A 17,788-nucleotide genomic window follows, 5' to 3' on the forward strand; every position below is an offset into this window, starting at 1 on the left:
TGTTGGGGAGCCACCCTCAAAAAAAAAAAAAAAAAAAAAACCTTTCATCACCGGCGAGGAGGGATGGAGTGTGAGCTCTAAACACAAAGATGGAGAGATCCCAGAGAAGGGAAAAGGAGAAGGGAGGCAGAGAAAAGGGGGAGAGAGAAGGAACGGAACGGCGAGCCTCGTTCCCTGCGGTTTGCGTATTTCCTCGCCGTTGGCCTCCCCCACCTCCCCCCTCCCCCCCCGTCACTGCCGCTATCCGCTGTTCTGTCCTGCGTTCACTTGTACGTCCGCGTGTGCGCGCGTCCTTTCCATCCCACCTCCGCTCCGTATGCCCGTCCGGTCCGTCACACCCCCCCCACCCCCCATCACTGCTCCTCCAGCCAGGACGGCTTGTCCGAGCCCGGCGGCCTCAGCTGGACGTTGAACTGCTTGAGCGTCTGCTCCAGCTGCTGCTGGTTGCCGGCGAAGTAGGCCGAGATGGCGTTGTGGAAGAGCAGGAGCTGCTTGTGCATCACCTTCACCTGCGGTCCACAACACAGGAAGAACGGGCAATGACAATGAATAAAAAATACATTTTATTATTATACAATGACGATGAATAAATAAAGTTTATTGTTATGTAATGCCTCAGCACTGATAAGTACCCATCCCACAGGCTGAATATGTCATGCAGGGGTGTCCTGGCTTATTCGAAAAGGGCCGGTGTGGGTGCAGATTTTTTGTTGTAGCCCAGCACTACGACACCTGATTGACCTAATTGAAGATTAATGGTCTTCAATGAAGCAGAATCAGGTGTCGTAGCGCTGGGCTAAATTAAAAACCTGCACCCACACCGGCCCTTCCTGGATAAGGTTGGACACCCCTGATGTAACGAGTCTAAATTCAGTCCTGTATAATCACAAACATTCAGATTAACCAAAGCTGTATTCACCCGATGAACACTAAACTTCAGTTTTCTCTTCTATAACAAATTCTCATTAGGAATATCTAACATCAATGTGATATTTATCACCGACTAAACTATAGTATAAAAATATTAATTTAAGTAGAAAACAAGGCAAAGTTTCAATCACAAAATTGGTAACAAATTTCCATTTATAAATGCTAAATCATATGCAATTATAAACAAAATAAAAACTTTTTTTTTCATTTTTTCTCTTTCCCGTATATTTTTTAGGATGATACAAGCCTAGATATGGCCACTAGGGGTCAATCAAGAGCTATATTCCTCACAGTCATCTATACCTTATTCTGAACACCAGCGAAACTGTCGGTCGCAACAGAGCGCTATGAAATTATTATGGGTGACTGTCATGATCTGAAGGCTTCTATTTCAAAAATAAATTGTGTTGTCAAGCCTGGTCCACAGACTGCACAATCATCATGTTTCATCATACCTTGCAGGGGAAATGTCCTCTATCCACCATTATTAACCACCGGTTATATATTGCTAAGGAGTAGGAAAAGCATGTTTCACGCGCTACCCATATGTTTCAAAAAGTATTTGTCCCAGTGAGAGGATCCACACCCCAAGGCCAAAAAACAGAAATGACAGATTCACAGCTTAAAGATGGCTTTCAGAGAGGTTTGTGCGTTTCCATACAACTTGAGGAAAGTAATGACCTGTGTTTATACAATTACAAACAAACTAGCAGGTAACAGCGCTTGTGCCATGTGCGCGCCCCCTGGTGGTACAACATGGACATGACTAGAAACAAAGTTCCAGAAAAGTAGCTGTTTGAACAGGATGAATCAGGAATGGCAGATTCATATGTTAATCGAGGAAATTGCTAGACTGCATGCCGGCAGCACATTCTAAAGGCTCCATCTGTGCGTAACCGCCTCAGTATTTAAAAGCAAGAGCTTTAATTATCATGTCTTCTAAGAGATTGTATCACTGAATTAAGACGAGCCCAAATTAGCAATTTTATTGGTCAATTACTTTAAGTGTTCTCTCAGTGCTGTGCATCTGAGTAGCTTATTCTGAACTATTAAAGTAATCTGCAAAGTTTTATTACCAAACACTAAGTTATTTTATTAGTTTTATTACTTAATACTACATAATTGCAACATTTATTGCCTTAATGACTTTTTTTGCTTTTAAATAAGCCTATTATTAGACTTGTCACTTCACTATAAACCTAATTGCTGACTGTAGAAGGACTTCACTTAAGAGAAACTGAATTTTTATCCGCGACTGAAAGCAATACATGTACTTTATTTACGGCTGTATGAGCCAATGGTGCTGGATGCCTGGATGCACAGCAGCAGTGATAGTTCAATTCAATTCAATTTTATTTGTATAGCGCTTCTTACAGAGAACTACAGATGTCCAGCCATTTTCTGAGCGAGGAGGGAGGGGCCTGTGAGGGGGGAATCGAGGGGAGGGGCCTGTGGGGGAGGAGGGGCAAGCGGGTGGTGTCACAGGGGGAGGGGCCAGCAGGGGGGGAATCTGGGGCCAGCGGGCTGCACCTTGTTCTCGTCCAGGAACTTGAGCTTGATGGTGACGTCGCTGCGCAGCCTCTCGTACTTGTCCTTGTGGATCTGGTACTGCTGCTGCGCCGTGTCGATGCGCGCCAGCGTGGCGGCGTCCCGCGGGCCCATGTTCAGCTCCTCCAGGTCCGCGCGGTACGCGTCGAACTCCAGCCTGCGGAGAGCCGCGAAACAGCGGGGCGTTCAGGACCGCTAACCAGAGAGCCGCGAAACAGCGGGGCGTTCAGGACCGCTAACCAGAGAGCCGCGAAACAGCGGGGCGTTCAGGACCGCTAACCAGAGAGCCGCGAAACAGCGGGGCGTTCAGGACCGCTAACCAGAGAGCCGCGAAACAGCGGGGCGTTCAGGACCGCTAACCAGAGAGCCGCGAAACAGCGGGGCGTTCAGGACCGCTGAACAGAGAGCCGCGAAACAGCGGGGCGTTCAGGACCACTAACCAGAGAGCCGCGAAACAGCGGGGCGTTCAGGACCGCTGAACAGAGAGCCGCGAAACAGCGGGGCGTTCAGGACCGCTAACCAGAGAGCCGCGAAACAGCGGGGCGTTCAGGACCGCTAACCAGAGAGCCGCGAAACAGCGGGGCGTTCAGGACCGCTAACCAGAGAGCCGCGAAACAGCGGGGCGTTCAGGACCGCTAACCAGAGAGCCGCGAAACAGCGGGGCGTTCAGGACCGCTAACCAGAGAGCCGCGAAACAGCGGGGCGTTCAGGACCGCTAACCAGAGAGCCGCGAAACAGCGGGGCGTTCAGGACCGCTAACCAGAGAGCCGCCAAACAGCAGGGCGTTCAGGACCCCTAACCAGAGAGCCGCCAAACAGCGGGGCGTTCAGGACCACTAACCAGAGAGCCGCGAAACAGCGGGGCGTTCAGGACCGCTAACCAGAGAGCCGCGAAACAGCGGGGCGTTCAGGACCGCTAACCAGAGAGCCGCCAAACAGCAGGGCGTTCAGGACCGCTACCCAGAGAGCCGCGAAACAGTGGGGCGTTCAGGACCGCTAACCAGAGAGCCGCGAAACAGCGGGGCGTTCAGGACCGCTAACCAGAGAGCACGCACACCCAGAGAACCTCCGCAGACATACAGCCAAGCGCTGTCATCCCAATTCCCGTTCATTTCCCGAGCGCTCTCAACTGAAATGGAGTTGAGCCCAACCCTGCTGCTCATATTGACAGAGCGCCGTTGAAAACCACGTAGACCTCTTCTGTTCCGATGCAGACAGCTGAATGAAAGGAGGACAGATGCCTAAGAGAGATGCCTAATGCCACCTCCCTCACCTGAAGCGTACCGAACATATCAGCACATAACCATGGCAACGATGTCTTACCGTGCGCTCATTTAATCAGTTGAACACACAGGAATGTGTAGACTGCTAATCAACATAAATACACACAACAGAAGAATGGAACTGGGCTGATTTACTGAATCCTTAAATGAGACAGTAATTTTAGATCATAGTAAAAAGGTACAGAGGGAAACAGACCCCATGAATGGTGGTGCTCTGGATGCAGTTCCTGAATTAAAGACAGTGGAACAGCTTCACCCAGAATCAGTCCAAAACCCACCTCACGATTACCTACAGGCACTCTGTGTACACACAGACGCTGCTTTGTGTCATCTTTGCTCCTCAGTCTTAATTAACAATGTGACTGCAGTACAGCTGGGATCAGTGTGATGTCAGTAAACATTTAATCACAGGAAATCCACCTGGGGATATGTGACAGATATGGGAATTCCACTAGCTAATGGAAGTCTCCATCGAAACAAAAGCAAAGTCAACCAGTGTTATTACTAGAGTAGTCTTCTGAATAAAACAAAAGAGTGTATTAACCATTTTAATGTGCAAGATCGCAAATACATAATTGGAATGTTCTTAACTGAAAATTCTAATGCTGATGTCACAATCGCCTCTGGTAACTGAAAGCGATGGAGTTATAAAACACCGACTCAGAACTTTGAAAAAACATTCCAAAAAACATACTCTTCAAAAAAAAAACTGGGTTGAACTGCAAACAGATGGCTCGATATTAAGTGTCTCTCTCCATGGATTACAGTACACTGCACACTGTATTTACGTTCTTCAAACAGCCAGCGTGCATCCACACAGTCTCCACAGTGGACGCGGTGCTGCACACAAGCTCACCCCAGCGCATAGTTTACTGCCCGGCCATCACATCATAAAGCCGCAGCAGCTGAAGACGATGGAGGAAACTCATATTCTCACCCTGAACCCGCGTTCGCTCGAGCACCAGAGAACGCGGGCTGCGCTCCTGTCTGCAAGCCTGCCGCGTTACAGACCCCCGGGGCGGATCGATGGAAGACAACGCTCCATAAAGCAGTACAGGGGGACTCCTCTCGCTCAGTTATAACAAATAGCCGATCAGCCAAACACAATCAGACCTCCATTACAGGCGTCCCCGAGGCCTTCACGGAACCCGCGCCGGCGTCTGCGGTAAGACTCGCGCCCGGGCGCTCCCGACGGAGACGGACGGCGCAGGAAGCACAATAAAAATCAGCTTCGTTTTCTTCTGAAAATACATTCAGACTTTGTTTTCAGATTATTCCTCCCAGACATTTCTAGTGTTCAAGTGAAGACGGTGATCTATTCACATTTGCACCTTTACTGTTCTACATCCAACAGTTAAAAAAAAAAAAAAAAATTTTAAACGTAAAGCTGTAACTTTGAAGAAGCTGGAGCTTCTCTCTACTGGCTAGTCCAACAGCTTACTTTGTCAGTTCCAAGGAGTTTATCAGGGATTTCTACAGAAATGAACAGACAACTGAGCATACTCCTGGGAAGGGTTTGAGTACGTTTACCTTGCGTTCTCGTACATCTTGATGGTCATCAGCGTGTCCTCCATGGTCTTGTTGACCAGCGTGTTGATACCGGACACAAAGAAGTTGATGGCGCCCAGCAGGGTCTCCCCGTTCTTACACAAAAGCTTCTGCGTCTCTGCGTTGTACCCAAACTCGTCCTGCCAGTCACACACACACGGCACACAACCCAATGAGAAGGCCATATGTGTTTTCAGTCAAGAATGTATTCAATCATTTTTTTAAATCCTGCAGACTGGAAAAAGTTGTAGATTCTATGCGCATAGCAGAACTCTTTAGAGCAGTGGTCCCCAACCCTGTTCCTGGAGATCTACTGTGCTGTAGGTTTTCACTCCAGCCCTAAAAAAGCACACCTCATTCTACACCTAGAGATGTTGCCAAGCTGCTATTTAGCAGAATCAGGTGTGCCAGATGAAAACCTACAGGACGGCAGATCTGCAGGAACAGGGTTGGGGCAGCCCTGCTCTAGCTGTTGAATGAGGTGTGCTTTTTTAGGGTTGGAGTTAAAGCCTACAGGACGGCAGATCTGCAGGAACAGGGCTGGTCACAACGGCTCTACAGGACACTGTACCTGCAGCTCTGGCGACTTCTGGCTGAGGTCGGCGAAGGTGTCCCCCAGTGCATGCTGGGTCTGCACCATGTTGTAGAAGTGGTTGGTGAGCGCCCGGGCCAGCCGCAGGATGTTCTCGTACTTCAACTTGGTGTCCCGCAGCACCTCGATCTGCGCCTCCAGCTCCAGGTCCACCGTCCGTGAGCCCCGCCCAAAACGCTCCGAGATCATCTGCTTCGTGCACTGCAGAGGGGGGACGGGGGGGACGGGGGGGTCACTGCTCTGAGGGGCTACCACAGTTGTGCGCAGTCAGCTTGAAATGATTTATAAAGAGAGGACGGTCCTTGTAGGAACTGCCTGAACGTTGGGCCAGGATGTCGTCGCTACCTTGTAGGTGTTGATGCTCCACTTCTTCATGATGTCGAACTTCTCCACGGCAACGCCACGGGAGACCTCCTCCGCCGTCAGCGATTGGCTGCTGCTGCTGTGATGCATGTTAGCCCCTGGGTGAGAGGGGGAGAGGGGAGATGTGGGTCTGTGTGCACTCTCTGAGGAAAGAACACAATAAATTATACATATTGTACACGATCAGTCGATAAATTAATCCATTGACAAAACTAAAGGAGACCACGGGTGCCTTAAAAGAGTAACAACTGTGTCTGCGTTCTTTAATTTGGGTTTTGTTACACAGCAGCTTCCAGCTTCTGCAAACTTGTGTATCACCAAGTGTTTCTATCCTGTTTTATCTTCTGCTGCTGTTAAATTAGAACATTACATTGCACTGCATTCTGTGTTCCAATTTCAAAATGAACGTTGCCATGGATTCAACCTGCCTTCTGAACACAAACTCTAACCAGTGATTCCTGACCAGTGTGTACGGTGCACACACTGGCAGGGTGCTGTAGGAAACCCTTGGGTGTCACCCTATTAAGCTCTTAATTCAATAAACTACCCTGTGCAACAAGGTGCAAAGAAACGACACAGATGGCAATGAGTGATGGGGCGGGGCTAGTGGGCCGAATGATACCTCTGGTGTCCTTTGATTGGCCGGTTATCCGACTGGCTGCGGACTGGCTGGGAGGGAGGCTAAACCCCCTGGACGTCATGCGCAGGTCTGGAATGGGCATGGACAAGGACGCAGAGCGGTCGGTACGGGGAATGGTCATGGTTGCGGTTCGCTGTGGCTGCTCGTGGGTGAGTGGGGTTGGGGGTGGAGGATGGTTGGAGGAACTGCGGGGGGGGGGGTACTGCATTGTAATTTAACCCACTGAAGGGTAGATTTTTTTGGAATGTTTTTTTCAATATTCCAAGTCCAATTCCAGTATTTCAATATTCTAGAACTTTATTGCTTTCAATTAACAGTAGTGCCTGTGACATCAGCAGTAGAATGTCCAGTTAAGAACACTCTAATCAGATTTGTGATCTTACGCCTTAAAGGGTTAAACTAAGGTTGAGGGGTTTTCGGCATGATTGATATTGATGATTATATTATGCGATGGAGGCGATGGGGGGAGAGGGAGGTGGTCAACAGGGGTGGAGGTACACACAGGGGTGAAAGGTTGAGGACTGGGGAATGAGGAGAGGGTGTAGACAGAGGTGTCCTGACAGGGACAGTACATTGAGGTCAGAGGGTTATATATGGAAAGAGGTGACACAAACATATTAATATTCATATAATAATATTAATAATGAGAATTAGTGCTCATGACAGGAATTTAACAACATGAAGAAGGAAATGGGGATAAATGGTGCCATATTTTGTGACGTTTAAAAGTTTAGTAAAATAATCAACTGCGGTTACTGCTCCAAAAAGCAACATGCACTCCGTTATGAACAGTGAAGGTGATGCAAAGGAAAAAAAAAAAAGACAAAAGAAACACAAACACAGTAAAAACAGCCTCGATGGCCTTTTACTTTTTTAAAAACATTTTTATTTAACGGTTAAGCCTGAATTACACTCACATGCATGAAACACAAACAGTCATCTCATTCCACCGTGTTCACAGACTGCAGAACAGAACCGAGCAGCGTTTCATTCTGGAAAGGGGTTAAAAGTACAGGAAGCAACGCTTGCAGGATCGGTTTCAGGCAAACGTGTCCCATCCCCTGAAAAAAAAAAAAAAAAAAAAAAGCCAAGACCCAAATTCACAAGCACAGCTCCGGCTCTGTGAGACAGGAGGGAAAAGAAGAATCGGGGGGGGGGGGGGGGGGGCAGGCGGGGCAGAGAAAAAAGAAGAGTAAATTATTCATCTGGGAGCGGGGTACAGACACCTTGTCCGACAGCGGGGCCCCTGGGCCATCGGTCCAGATAGGCGGGGTTGAAGCGGATTGCGGGCCCTGGGGAGAGGGGGGGGGGGGGGTTTGTCAGGACAGGGAGAGAGTGCTTCATCAGTTTCGGTCCAAAGCCACGGCTGAGCAGGACCTGCACGGGAAAGCCTGACAGTCGCGTCTCTACATCACTGTCCCCACACCAAGCTTCCATTAGCCCTCAGCGCGAAGGGCAAGAGAGGATGGGACAGGTGCTCCTGGGGGTAATTAAGAGATTAGAGAAGCACTGTTGTGTGGAAGGTTCAGAGTCTACTGAAAATAGGAACAAAAGGTTCATTAGTTTGTAAATGTACAATAGAATATGTTATTCCTTTCCTTAACTACAATAGGTACCCATACTGAAAAGTTTCTAATTTGTTTTAATAACTTTCTAATAAAGAAAGCAGGTTTGCTTGCCAACTACCACCCGTACAAACCCCTGAATGCATTTTATTCCTTACCAAGAAAATTACAGTTGGAAAATCATGTTATTTTTATTTTTAGATATTGCTTGTATCTAAAAACTGACCTTAATCACACAAAAATCTGCTGTTGGGTTCCAGAGAACTGACTTAACTTAATAAAGTACCCATTCGCTGGCCATGTATTTAAGAGAGGAAGTGACACGTAGATGCTAAGAGAATAAAAACACTGGAGAAAGAAAATGAGATTGTCCCTTTGTGAAGCAAGTCTTGCAATATACAGCACGGTAAGGTAAGGAACCACACAGTCCACTTTAGTGAAATTGTCATTTTCCATCCCCACAGTGCACTGGATACAATTTCCACAAAATGAACCTCTCAGACCTACAGGAAGTTTGAAGCTCCAGAACAACAAGCTTGATCTTGGGCAAAACAAAGAAGAACAGTTGAAGTAGTGGACCAGAAAATTATGCAAAGCCTGCACTGATGACTTCCTACGGAAGGGGCCACCTTTGGTACAATAGCATGTGTTGTACCCACAGCCCAGACCGGATGCTCCACAAAGCCACGCAGACAGAGCACTAATGCCGTGAAATTGCTCAACCTCTTGCTCCCCTTGTTCTGTGACCTTTCAGGACCTGGAAAACCCTTAAAACTGATATATAATAACTGGCACAAAGACCTCTTGGCACAAACGCTTCAGTCAGTTCAAACCAGCTTCAACTACCCCCCCCCCCCCTCCCCACCAGCCCTCTCCAAAATGTGCAAGCCCTTGTTTGACAAAACAGGAACCTTGATGTGTAAAGTGGATTTTTGTTTGGTTGGCGATCTGGAGGGGCTGTGATTCTGTAAGCAGGGGAAGTGGGGGGGGGCAGGGGGTTGGGTAGTGAGGGGGTGGGGGGGGGTACCTTTGATGGAGCTGGTGGGAATAATGCCCTCGGCCGTGCCTCCGTAACCCCCGGAAACGATGCTGGTCTCATTGAGGTTCGGTCCGGACACCATCACCTGCTGGAGGTCCTGTGGCGATGGGCGGTGAGCCAATTACAAAACGGCGCACAATGAGAGAGAGACGAGAGAGAGAGAGAGAGAGGAGAGACGAGAGAGAGAGAGAGGAGAGAGAGAGAGAGAGAGAAAGAGCACTCATTCAGTCTCTCCCTGAGGGTGCTTCAAACTCCTCACAATAAAACCCCACGTTAATTAGTCCAATGCAAGATGCAGCGACTATATTTAAATCCGTTTATTCCTTTGTTTCGATAATTAGAGATTCAAGCGTCCGATTAGCGTCATTCCTCCTAGCGTCAAAGAGAGAGAGAGAGCGAGCAAGTGAGAGAGAGAGAGAGAGAAAAAACACATTTTGGGACTTTTATTTGGCCATTTCATTTCAAGTGATGTTTTTGAAGACATCAGCAGCCTGATTTGCATCCAAATGCTTGTGCCCCTAAGAAAGCTCTGCATGGGATTTTGAGTAGTGACAGGTGCCCCACAGCGAGTACCACAGAGACGGAATAAAGAACTGACTTTCACTGGAACTTCTATTCAAGTAATCAAGACACTCCATCGCACTCAATGTAAAAAAAAGAAGAAAAGTTTTTTGTAAATGAATCAAACATGAGTTAAGGAAAAATAAGGGACTACAAATCTAGCGATGTGCCATTGATGAGTCTCTTTATCAGTGAACAGAAAAGACCAAAATCATATAACAGGACCTCTGGCAAAAGTAACAAGAGAATGTTTATACAACCATGACACATTATTTAAAGCATGACCAAAGAATACAAATTTATGTAAATGCTTCCGGACAGTTTCAAAGGAGAATATGGATACAGCGTATCTGGTGAATTTTTCCGTAAAATTAATAGCCTGTATATTTTTTAAAAGACTTCCAGCTATTTTATGGCAAGCCCACTAAAAGGTAATCTACCATGCTGATGAAGTGTTATGATAAATTCAGGATACGTAGTGAGATTACAAACAACATTGAGGGATGTAAATATTTGTGTTGAGCATCATTTCCTCCGTGGTGTTGTGCATTTGTGTTCAGATACCCATCTACACTCACAGTGAGGTAAAACACATTGATACTAATAATGCAGTATTTACTTCGTCTTTTACAACGATAAAGACAATTACACACACATTATTACACACGTGAGGGGTGTTAAAACCACAAGGTTCAGCTGTAGCAGCATAGTCTATGAGGTAGTTTATATATGTATGTCTGTATACAACAAGCATGTATCTAGCTAAGGTATGTGTTGTTATGTGTGTGCACACCACCTGAATGATCACACATTCACAAACGTCTGCTCTGCACAAAATTAATTTACTGGAGTTTCACCTTTCAGCCAATGGAAAAAAAATGGGTTAAGTAAAAGACAGACAAAACAATGCTGACATAGAAAAACCCAATATGATTTTTTTTTCATATTAGAAACAACAGAGAGCAAATAAAAAAGTTGTGTGAGTCTATAGCAAAAGGGTTAAAGATACTGGTTTAATTATTAGGCTCTTTCGCCAGGATGCTTTTCAAATACTTTTATTTGACATTTTCTGCTGGTCACTATAAACACTAAAACATTATATGCTTTAAAAACATAGCGATTTGGCACAGATAGCTAAACAGATCGTAACAGTTTATTCAAAGCGTTGTGCAGAATAAATTGTTAATATATACTGAGAAAAATGTGCCAGATCTCAGCTAAGAACGGAAAAATGTCAACTTAAAAGTTTGGGGAGGATGGGGGAAGGGATTTGAAAGTCATCCTGAATGTGGAAACGGCATTAGTGACAGTCCCCATGCATAGAGTGCACCCCAATTTCAGGCGATCCCCCGCAACCCCTCTCTCACCCTGGTCAATCTGGGGTTCCCTACCTTCTCATCTAAGCTCCACTGTATCTGTGCAGCCTGCGTAAGAAATGAGGAAACAAACAGAAAAAAGGACAAACATAAATCTGAAAGAAAAGAAATTAAAGCGTCATACTCAATTTACAAAGGATGGAAAAACAGGCAAACGGCACAAAAACAAATGGCAGATATTTTACACAGCTAGCCTCGCGCGGCAACTCGCGTAGCACAGCGATATTCATCTACTCCTGATGGCACTGTTTAATTCACCATGACCAACATTTTTATTCCTCACAAACCCACAAACCGCACATTTGTTCTCCGCGAAATGAAAAGGCTGAGTGTCTGATACTCCAGAGCATTTGCACAGCGTTTTTTTTTTTACTGCGCTGGATGGTCTCTGGCAGGGAATATGACACAACACACGCAGAGCAAGGTTTTGGAACAGCATTTAAATTAAACGGCATGTAAATGGCTTTTTGTAAAACGGCGCAGAATGGCTGGCCTGAGAATTGGTGGCGTCCGCGTCACTGTGCAGCAGAGCCTCCTGCTTTTATTACAGCAGCTCTCCCACTGGCTGCTGCCAAAATGTTGTTACCCTTGGTTACAAGCGTCCTGATCACTGCTAAGTGCTACTGTAAGTTTCCCTGTTTATCAGTGTAGTAGGCTCCCTAACCCATATCAATTTGCACAGCTTACATTCATAAAGTGCCATACGCCATTACAGACTCCCAGGATTTAACTCAGACACAGTAATTCAGGATCAAGACCTCACTCGAGAGCACTAGAGAATGACCTCACACAGCCCTCAGTGTTACACCCAGGTCTAGCCAGGATGCTAACAAAATTGCACGCCATCTTTAAGGGATGCTGTGCCACTCACAGTCCTGTGTGTGGAAGGTAAGGCGAGCACCTGCAGGTATAGCCTGGATGATAACAAAAGTGCACACCATCTTTAAGGGATGCTGTAGGCTACTTTTCATGGTCCTTTGTGTGGAAGGTAAGGCGAGTACCTGCAGGCAAACTCCACCAGTTAAAGAGGGAACTAGTAGCCTACATACTGTAAGTGCTTTTGCTTTGACCTTCAATTGAGCATGATGAAACTGAATTAAGGAACCCCAGTTTCAATCCCATTTCAGAAAATAAAACATTTGGCAGCGGGTTTGACAGGCATAGCTGTTGAGCACTTAGGCCTGTATGTACCCGCGCATCCGTTCTGCAGTGCTGAAGCCTGAAGGCAATGTAAGAACGATCCCCCTGTGACTGTTTTAATTAAACTGGTTTCTAAACAATGCGGTGGAAAAATTCTGCCACCATCACCCCTCAGCACGTACACAGGGGGGGGAAAACAAAATGGCGTCTGATTGAAAATGTTTCTTTCCAGATCCACAGCATTAGCTGCTTTTAGCGCTGCCTCTGGGCCTCTTGGTCAGCGCTGTCAGTTTCTTCTTTCATTTTTTAAGTATTAGGTTTGTTTCGGTGGACAAAGACGCAAGAAAACAAGCGAAACATAATAAAACATGCACACGATGGGGAGGTGAGAGAATGTTGACAATCCAATGGAGAAGGTGTTCCCAGAGAGTCCTTCAAGCAAACAGGTGATATCAAAACAGAATATCAATACTTTAACAAAAACCACAGGCAGCTATCCCGTCAAAATGCCATCACGCACGCAACCGGACTGTAGGACTCCTCTAGATTAAGTGACTGACACTTCATAATTTCAACAAACATGCAGCACCAAAAAAATGAATAAAACTGCCACTAGACTCTGCTGTCCCTGCCCCTACCTGTCAGATGTTCTTTTAAACTTCCTGCTGAGGGAGGGACTGCCCTGCTGTGCACTGTTAATGACGCAGTTCGTGCCAACTCAGAGAAACAAAATATAAACAAAACGTGCAGGCCTATGTTTGGAGTGAGCAGGTGACCCTATCCTAACAACTTGTGCTCTTAGAATGAAAAGGAACACGAACCAGTCTTCTGTCTTCCAAACATGTTCCATCAAACCAGTTCCCCCCCCCCCGAAAATCAGGAAAGGTGTTTAGCTATAAAAATGTGGTTTGTACTTGCCCGTGTCCAACTCTGCTTCCATCTCCAGTGATTGGCAGTAAAATAACCACACTCCTGACTCCGTATGTATAAGTACCGTGTAACTGCAATACCAACAGGAGAGAGCAGACCCCATTTGTCTTTTCAATGGTGCGTTGCTTGTAATACTGTGAGGGTTCATTCCCATTTATGTTTTGCACCGAATGAAAATACAGTAAATCAGAACATAAAATAAAAAGAGCAGAGTAATCCAGAATCGCTAAAGAGCAGTGGCCAGAGACAACATATTAAATCCTAGTGCTTCTTCAAGATGCTTCTTGAGTAATAGCACACTGTACGAGCCAAGGCGTCCCACCATTCCACATTCAAACATCTCAGCACTCAACGATCAGAAGTTTGACCTTACTTTACCTTCAGAATCCAAACTCAATCCCAAATTTGAACAGCCCCTTTGATTCTACAAGGTAACCCTTTGGCCAAAGTCTACAAACAATTCTTATCAAAGTTCCACCACCTACAGTAAATTACAGAAAGTAAAAACAACCGATTGCTTTAAGAATCTGAACCTCACTTCAATGAGACTTAAATCGAAAATGAAATTCCAACAGCCCAGCAAGTGTACTTCCTCATGAATCCTGTTTCATACAACAAGCTGGTAAAACAGAACTATATTCACACCATGTTTTAAATTATTACTTACACAGGTATCACCGGTTCTGACATCCAACAGTGACTGACACTAACTACTGAAAGGCCAGAAACACCATGTGGAATTATGAATGCACCGATTTAGGCTACATGTTCACATACACATATACGTAAATAAACCAACCTGCCACACCAGCACTAATAAAACATTCAAAAGGACGTTTAAAAACAGATCTGCTTCACCTGTTGTCAGTGAAATCGTATGTCTCAATTCCCGGGGATGACAATTAGCCCACTACATTTCCTTGTTAGGCAAGTATACATGCCCTCAGACAAAATGCTCTCATGGGTATCTTGAAAAAAATCCACAGCAACTAATGAAACAGAAAAGAGAACATTTAAAGTGGTTTTATTAGCATAAAACGTGGAGTGGCTATACAGTCACACATCAAACAGCTGCCCCCAAAAAAAAACAAGAGACAGGGTAACTAATAAGAAATAAGGCCTCTGCAAAGCAATGTCCGCCTTTGTTTCCAATCAGATATGCAATTCATTCATAACAGAGGAAAATATTAAACGTCTCCCAGGAATTAAGCCTGACAGCTGTCTATTATTAATGCACTAATAATCGCTAGAGTAACCGAAATGCAAGGGGCAAAACTTCAAGTGGCAGCTAAAAAAAAAAACCAGAAATAAAAGTACTGCAAATCTGTGTGTGGTGTTTTTTTTCATGAGTATTTTATCGCACAGGAAGGCGATGAGAGAGGCCTAGGACCGGGGGGGGGGGGGGGGGGGCTCACCTGCTCCAGGCTGTCGTCCTCGGGGAGGGGCCCCGTGTCCCCGTTGCTGTTGATGGGGATCTCCATGGTGGCCGCCTTGCTCATGATGCTGTCCGTCATGCCGAGGTTCTGCTGGGGGGGGCGGGGGGCGGGGGGGGGGGGGGTTGGGGGAGAGGCGTGGTCAGCGAATCGTGACTTCAGTGAGCGAGCGAGGGCATCGGCATGATGCGCGACACGCGCCACGAAATCCTCCCAGGAGGACACGCCGATTTCAACAGAGGGCGCTGCGGCGCTAACACTCGCCCTATGAATTACAGCTGGGTAGTTCCAAATTTGGAAAATTTTAATAAATAAAAAAAAATTAGGGACGAAAATAGATTTTACAGAAAAATAACAGCAAAGTAAGCTGCAATTGCCTGGTCATGCCAGCTTTAGCTTTCTGTGAAACGTCAGCACTGAATGCACCTGGCAATGCCACAGCTCTTATCACTAGAAATAGAACGGACCTCCGCATACTTTGAATCTAGCCAGTTTTAAGAACTTAAACCATTTATTTCTGATAAGCAAGACTGAGAGTGTACAGATGCCTTTTGTATTTCTACTTTATTATTATTCTAACGCACACAGATAGGCCTAGGTCAGGATTCAAACCCACTACCTTCTGGCTGTGTGGCAACAGTGATACCCACTGCACCACCATGCTACTACAACCAAATTGCTCAGTTTGGGAGAGCACAAAAGATTTGAGGGTTTCCCTCTAGCCCATGTTTTTGTCTGTGGTATGAGTTACTAAATATGTATTAATTCTACAATTTAATCCACTCGGTTGTCAAATACTATCATTTCTTGGTATTAGGTTTAGCCCTCCATTCACTTGTTAGTGAACCGGTGTGGACAGGTGACGTGTGACCAGTTGATTAACGTCAGCTGTGAACACTAATTCAAGGTTGGAAAATGGATGCCCAGGACCGCATTTCGTGAACATTAAAGAACACCAGTTAACAACAACCTTGGTGGCCAAAGAAGCTACGAGGTGGATTAACTCCTGAACTGGTTAGAGGCGAAGGTAGCGAGAGCACCAATGCACGCCTCTTAACAACTGTGGGGACCATTTGTGACCGGCGTGCCTTTCCCGTTGAGTCTTAATTGAGAGCACGCGGACGATGTCGGCTACAGTGTCACCACACACAACCATTTAAAACGGTGAGTACATAAAAACTGGGATTAAGAAGATATATTGCAGCCGTGGATAAGGCATGAAATTGGTGGAATTCCAACTAAATTTGCGGCTGTAACAACTGCATATCCTGCGAGCTACTGGCAACACAACGTCTCCAGAACAGCACTGGTGGAGAATCCCCTAAAACAGCATCAGCCACTGACTTTAATATCAGATTTTTATTACACGTGTCCTGTTTGGCAACGCTAATTATAATCTAGCGGTCGACTTTTGTCCTAAGGCTATCACCTAGGCAGTATGTCAGGTTATTAGTTCTATACAGACATAAACACAAATGCAAGAGATTGTGGTCATTTTTAACAATCGAAGCACGGAATGGATAGCATTCTTTTAGAATTCGATAATGTCATTAAGTGCCCATTATAATCTGTTCCCTGTGATTGCGTTAGAGAAATCGTTGGTGAGCAGACAGACACGATTGCTATATTAGCTTGTCAATTGTGGATTGATGGACTGCAGTCTACCGACCGAGTTAGACATGTATCCAGCACTGTCTGTTTAGCAATTGTATTCCACAACGTTATCTCCTTCTGTTAACTGAGGGTGGGATGCATTGTCCACACCGGGCCAGCTTGCAAGTGGCATCACGGAGTCAACTGTATCGGTCTGGACCGAAAGGCCCACACGTCATAATCCCGTTGTGCAGAACTCGCGGCTAGCACTGCGCTTAAAAATCACTTTCAAACGTCGACAGGGGGTCAAATTATGCAGCTGCAAGCTACCGAGCAACGAAAATATTTTAGGTGCGTCGTGGCACGTACAGGATGTATAGATGATTAGACCGATGCCTTGGTTAAACAGCTACGGTTAGTTGACAACTGACATCTACTGTAGCTAGCCGCTAACTGTATTGCCTAAAATGATGACTGTCTTACCTGTGAGAGCGTCCAGTATTCATGCACTGTCGCTAGTTTACAAAATGTTTTGTCAGCGCAATTGATTTATTTCAACAAAATACCAGCGCAGTGTGATGTTATAGTATTTATTGCATGGCTGGCCAACGTCCTCCTTTCCACTACCCAGCTCCCTTTAGCTGCTGCTAGCCACCAATTCGGGTGCCGCCTCCCCCCTTCCAGATGGAAACGTCGAGCGGATCTGACGACATACACCGATCCAGTCGAGCCCATGGTCGTGAGCAAAGAGTATAGATTGCACAACGTAGAGGTTGATCACTTTAGTTGTGACGTCCCGCAGAAATTCAAGGGAACGCATGACTGAAATGCTTCATTCATATTTATTAAGTTGTATTAACAACTTAAAACATTATTTTTCCGTTTACGTTGTCTCTTTCGGAATAATATGTTCTAGCAAAATTAGTGACCGTCAATCAACAATCTGAGTCACTATCCGGGAAAAGAATTGTTGGTGATTAAACCGTTTTAGTGGCAATTTGGTTTAGTGATCATTTTGACTGTCGGACTTCATAGTTCGTGAATCGGTTCTTGTCTGATATGTGATAGAATTGTAGTGCATTATACATTTAAAGCCTGGTGAAAAAGTAAATAAACGGCAAACAGTGACTTGTCCAGCTAATAATGTGGTTATGCAGTGATTACAGTGATACGTTTCATAGTATAAGCGTACAGTGCATCATTATAAACTAAATTACACAATCAATAGAATAGTCCAGTTCCGAGATT

General features: G+C 45.7%; 1 protein-coding gene and 1 long non-coding RNA gene across 20 annotated transcripts in view; one reads left to right on the plus strand and one right to left on the minus strand.

The window, feature by feature from the left end:
* Positions 1-343: 343 nt before the first annotated feature.
* Positions 344-17,236, minus strand: LOC118209786 (arfaptin-2-like). 17 transcript variants are annotated; one of them, XM_035385420.1, is made up of 11 exons: positions 17,024-17,236; positions 14,930-15,040; positions 13,406-13,450; positions 11,460-11,492; positions 9,496-9,604; positions 6,886-6,972; positions 6,246-6,406; positions 5,880-6,101; positions 5,291-5,448; positions 2,461-2,635; positions 344-509 (listed from the first exon to the last, which is right to left on the minus strand). In XM_035385420.1, exons 2-11 carry the CDS (start codon positions 15,026-15,028, stop codon positions 354-356), a joined length of 1,245 nt encoding a protein of 414 aa, XP_035241311.1. In that variant the 5' UTR covers positions 15,029-15,040; positions 17,024-17,236; the 3' UTR covers positions 344-353. The 17 variants fall into 17 exon arrangements, with proteins under 17 accessions (XP_035241311.1, XP_035241312.1, XP_035241314.1 ...); XM_035385421.1 differs by having other exon boundaries at positions 6,246-6,361; positions 11,436-11,492; XM_035385423.1 differs by lacking the exon at positions 13,406-13,450 and having other exon boundaries at positions 11,436-11,492; positions 14,930-15,037.
* The window catches only part of LOC118209787, a 48,401-nt gene continuing 46,637 nt past the window's right edge, over positions 16,025-17,788 (plus strand). For all 3 annotated transcript variants that reach the window (XR_004761769.1, XR_004761768.1, XR_004761770.1), the window contains exon 1: positions 16,025-16,111. This is a non-coding gene — a long non-coding RNA (uncharacterized LOC118209787). The remainder of the gene's footprint in view (positions 16,112-17,788) is intronic.

This window comes from Anguilla anguilla, chromosome 12 (genome assembly GCF_013347855.1).
Source record: "Anguilla anguilla isolate fAngAng1 chromosome 12, fAngAng1.pri, whole genome shotgun sequence".
Classification (NCBI taxonomy): domain Eukaryota; kingdom Metazoa; phylum Chordata; class Actinopteri; order Anguilliformes; family Anguillidae; genus Anguilla; species Anguilla anguilla.

Bases quoted from the DNA above. Each gene is read 5' to 3' on its own strand.
- LOC118209786 (XM_035385420.1), bottom strand. From the start codon at position 15,028: ATGACGGACAGCATCATGAGCAAGGCGGCCACCATGGAGATCCCCATC. The intron at 11,493-13,405 runs GTTCGTGTTCCT...TTTCTTACGCAG, and splicing joins GTTTGGAAGACAGAAGACTG to GCTGCACAGATACAGTGGAG. The intron at 6,407-6,885 runs GTATCATTCGGC...TTCTTTCCTCAG, and splicing joins CCAATCAAAGGACACCAGAG to AGAGTGCACACAGACCCACA.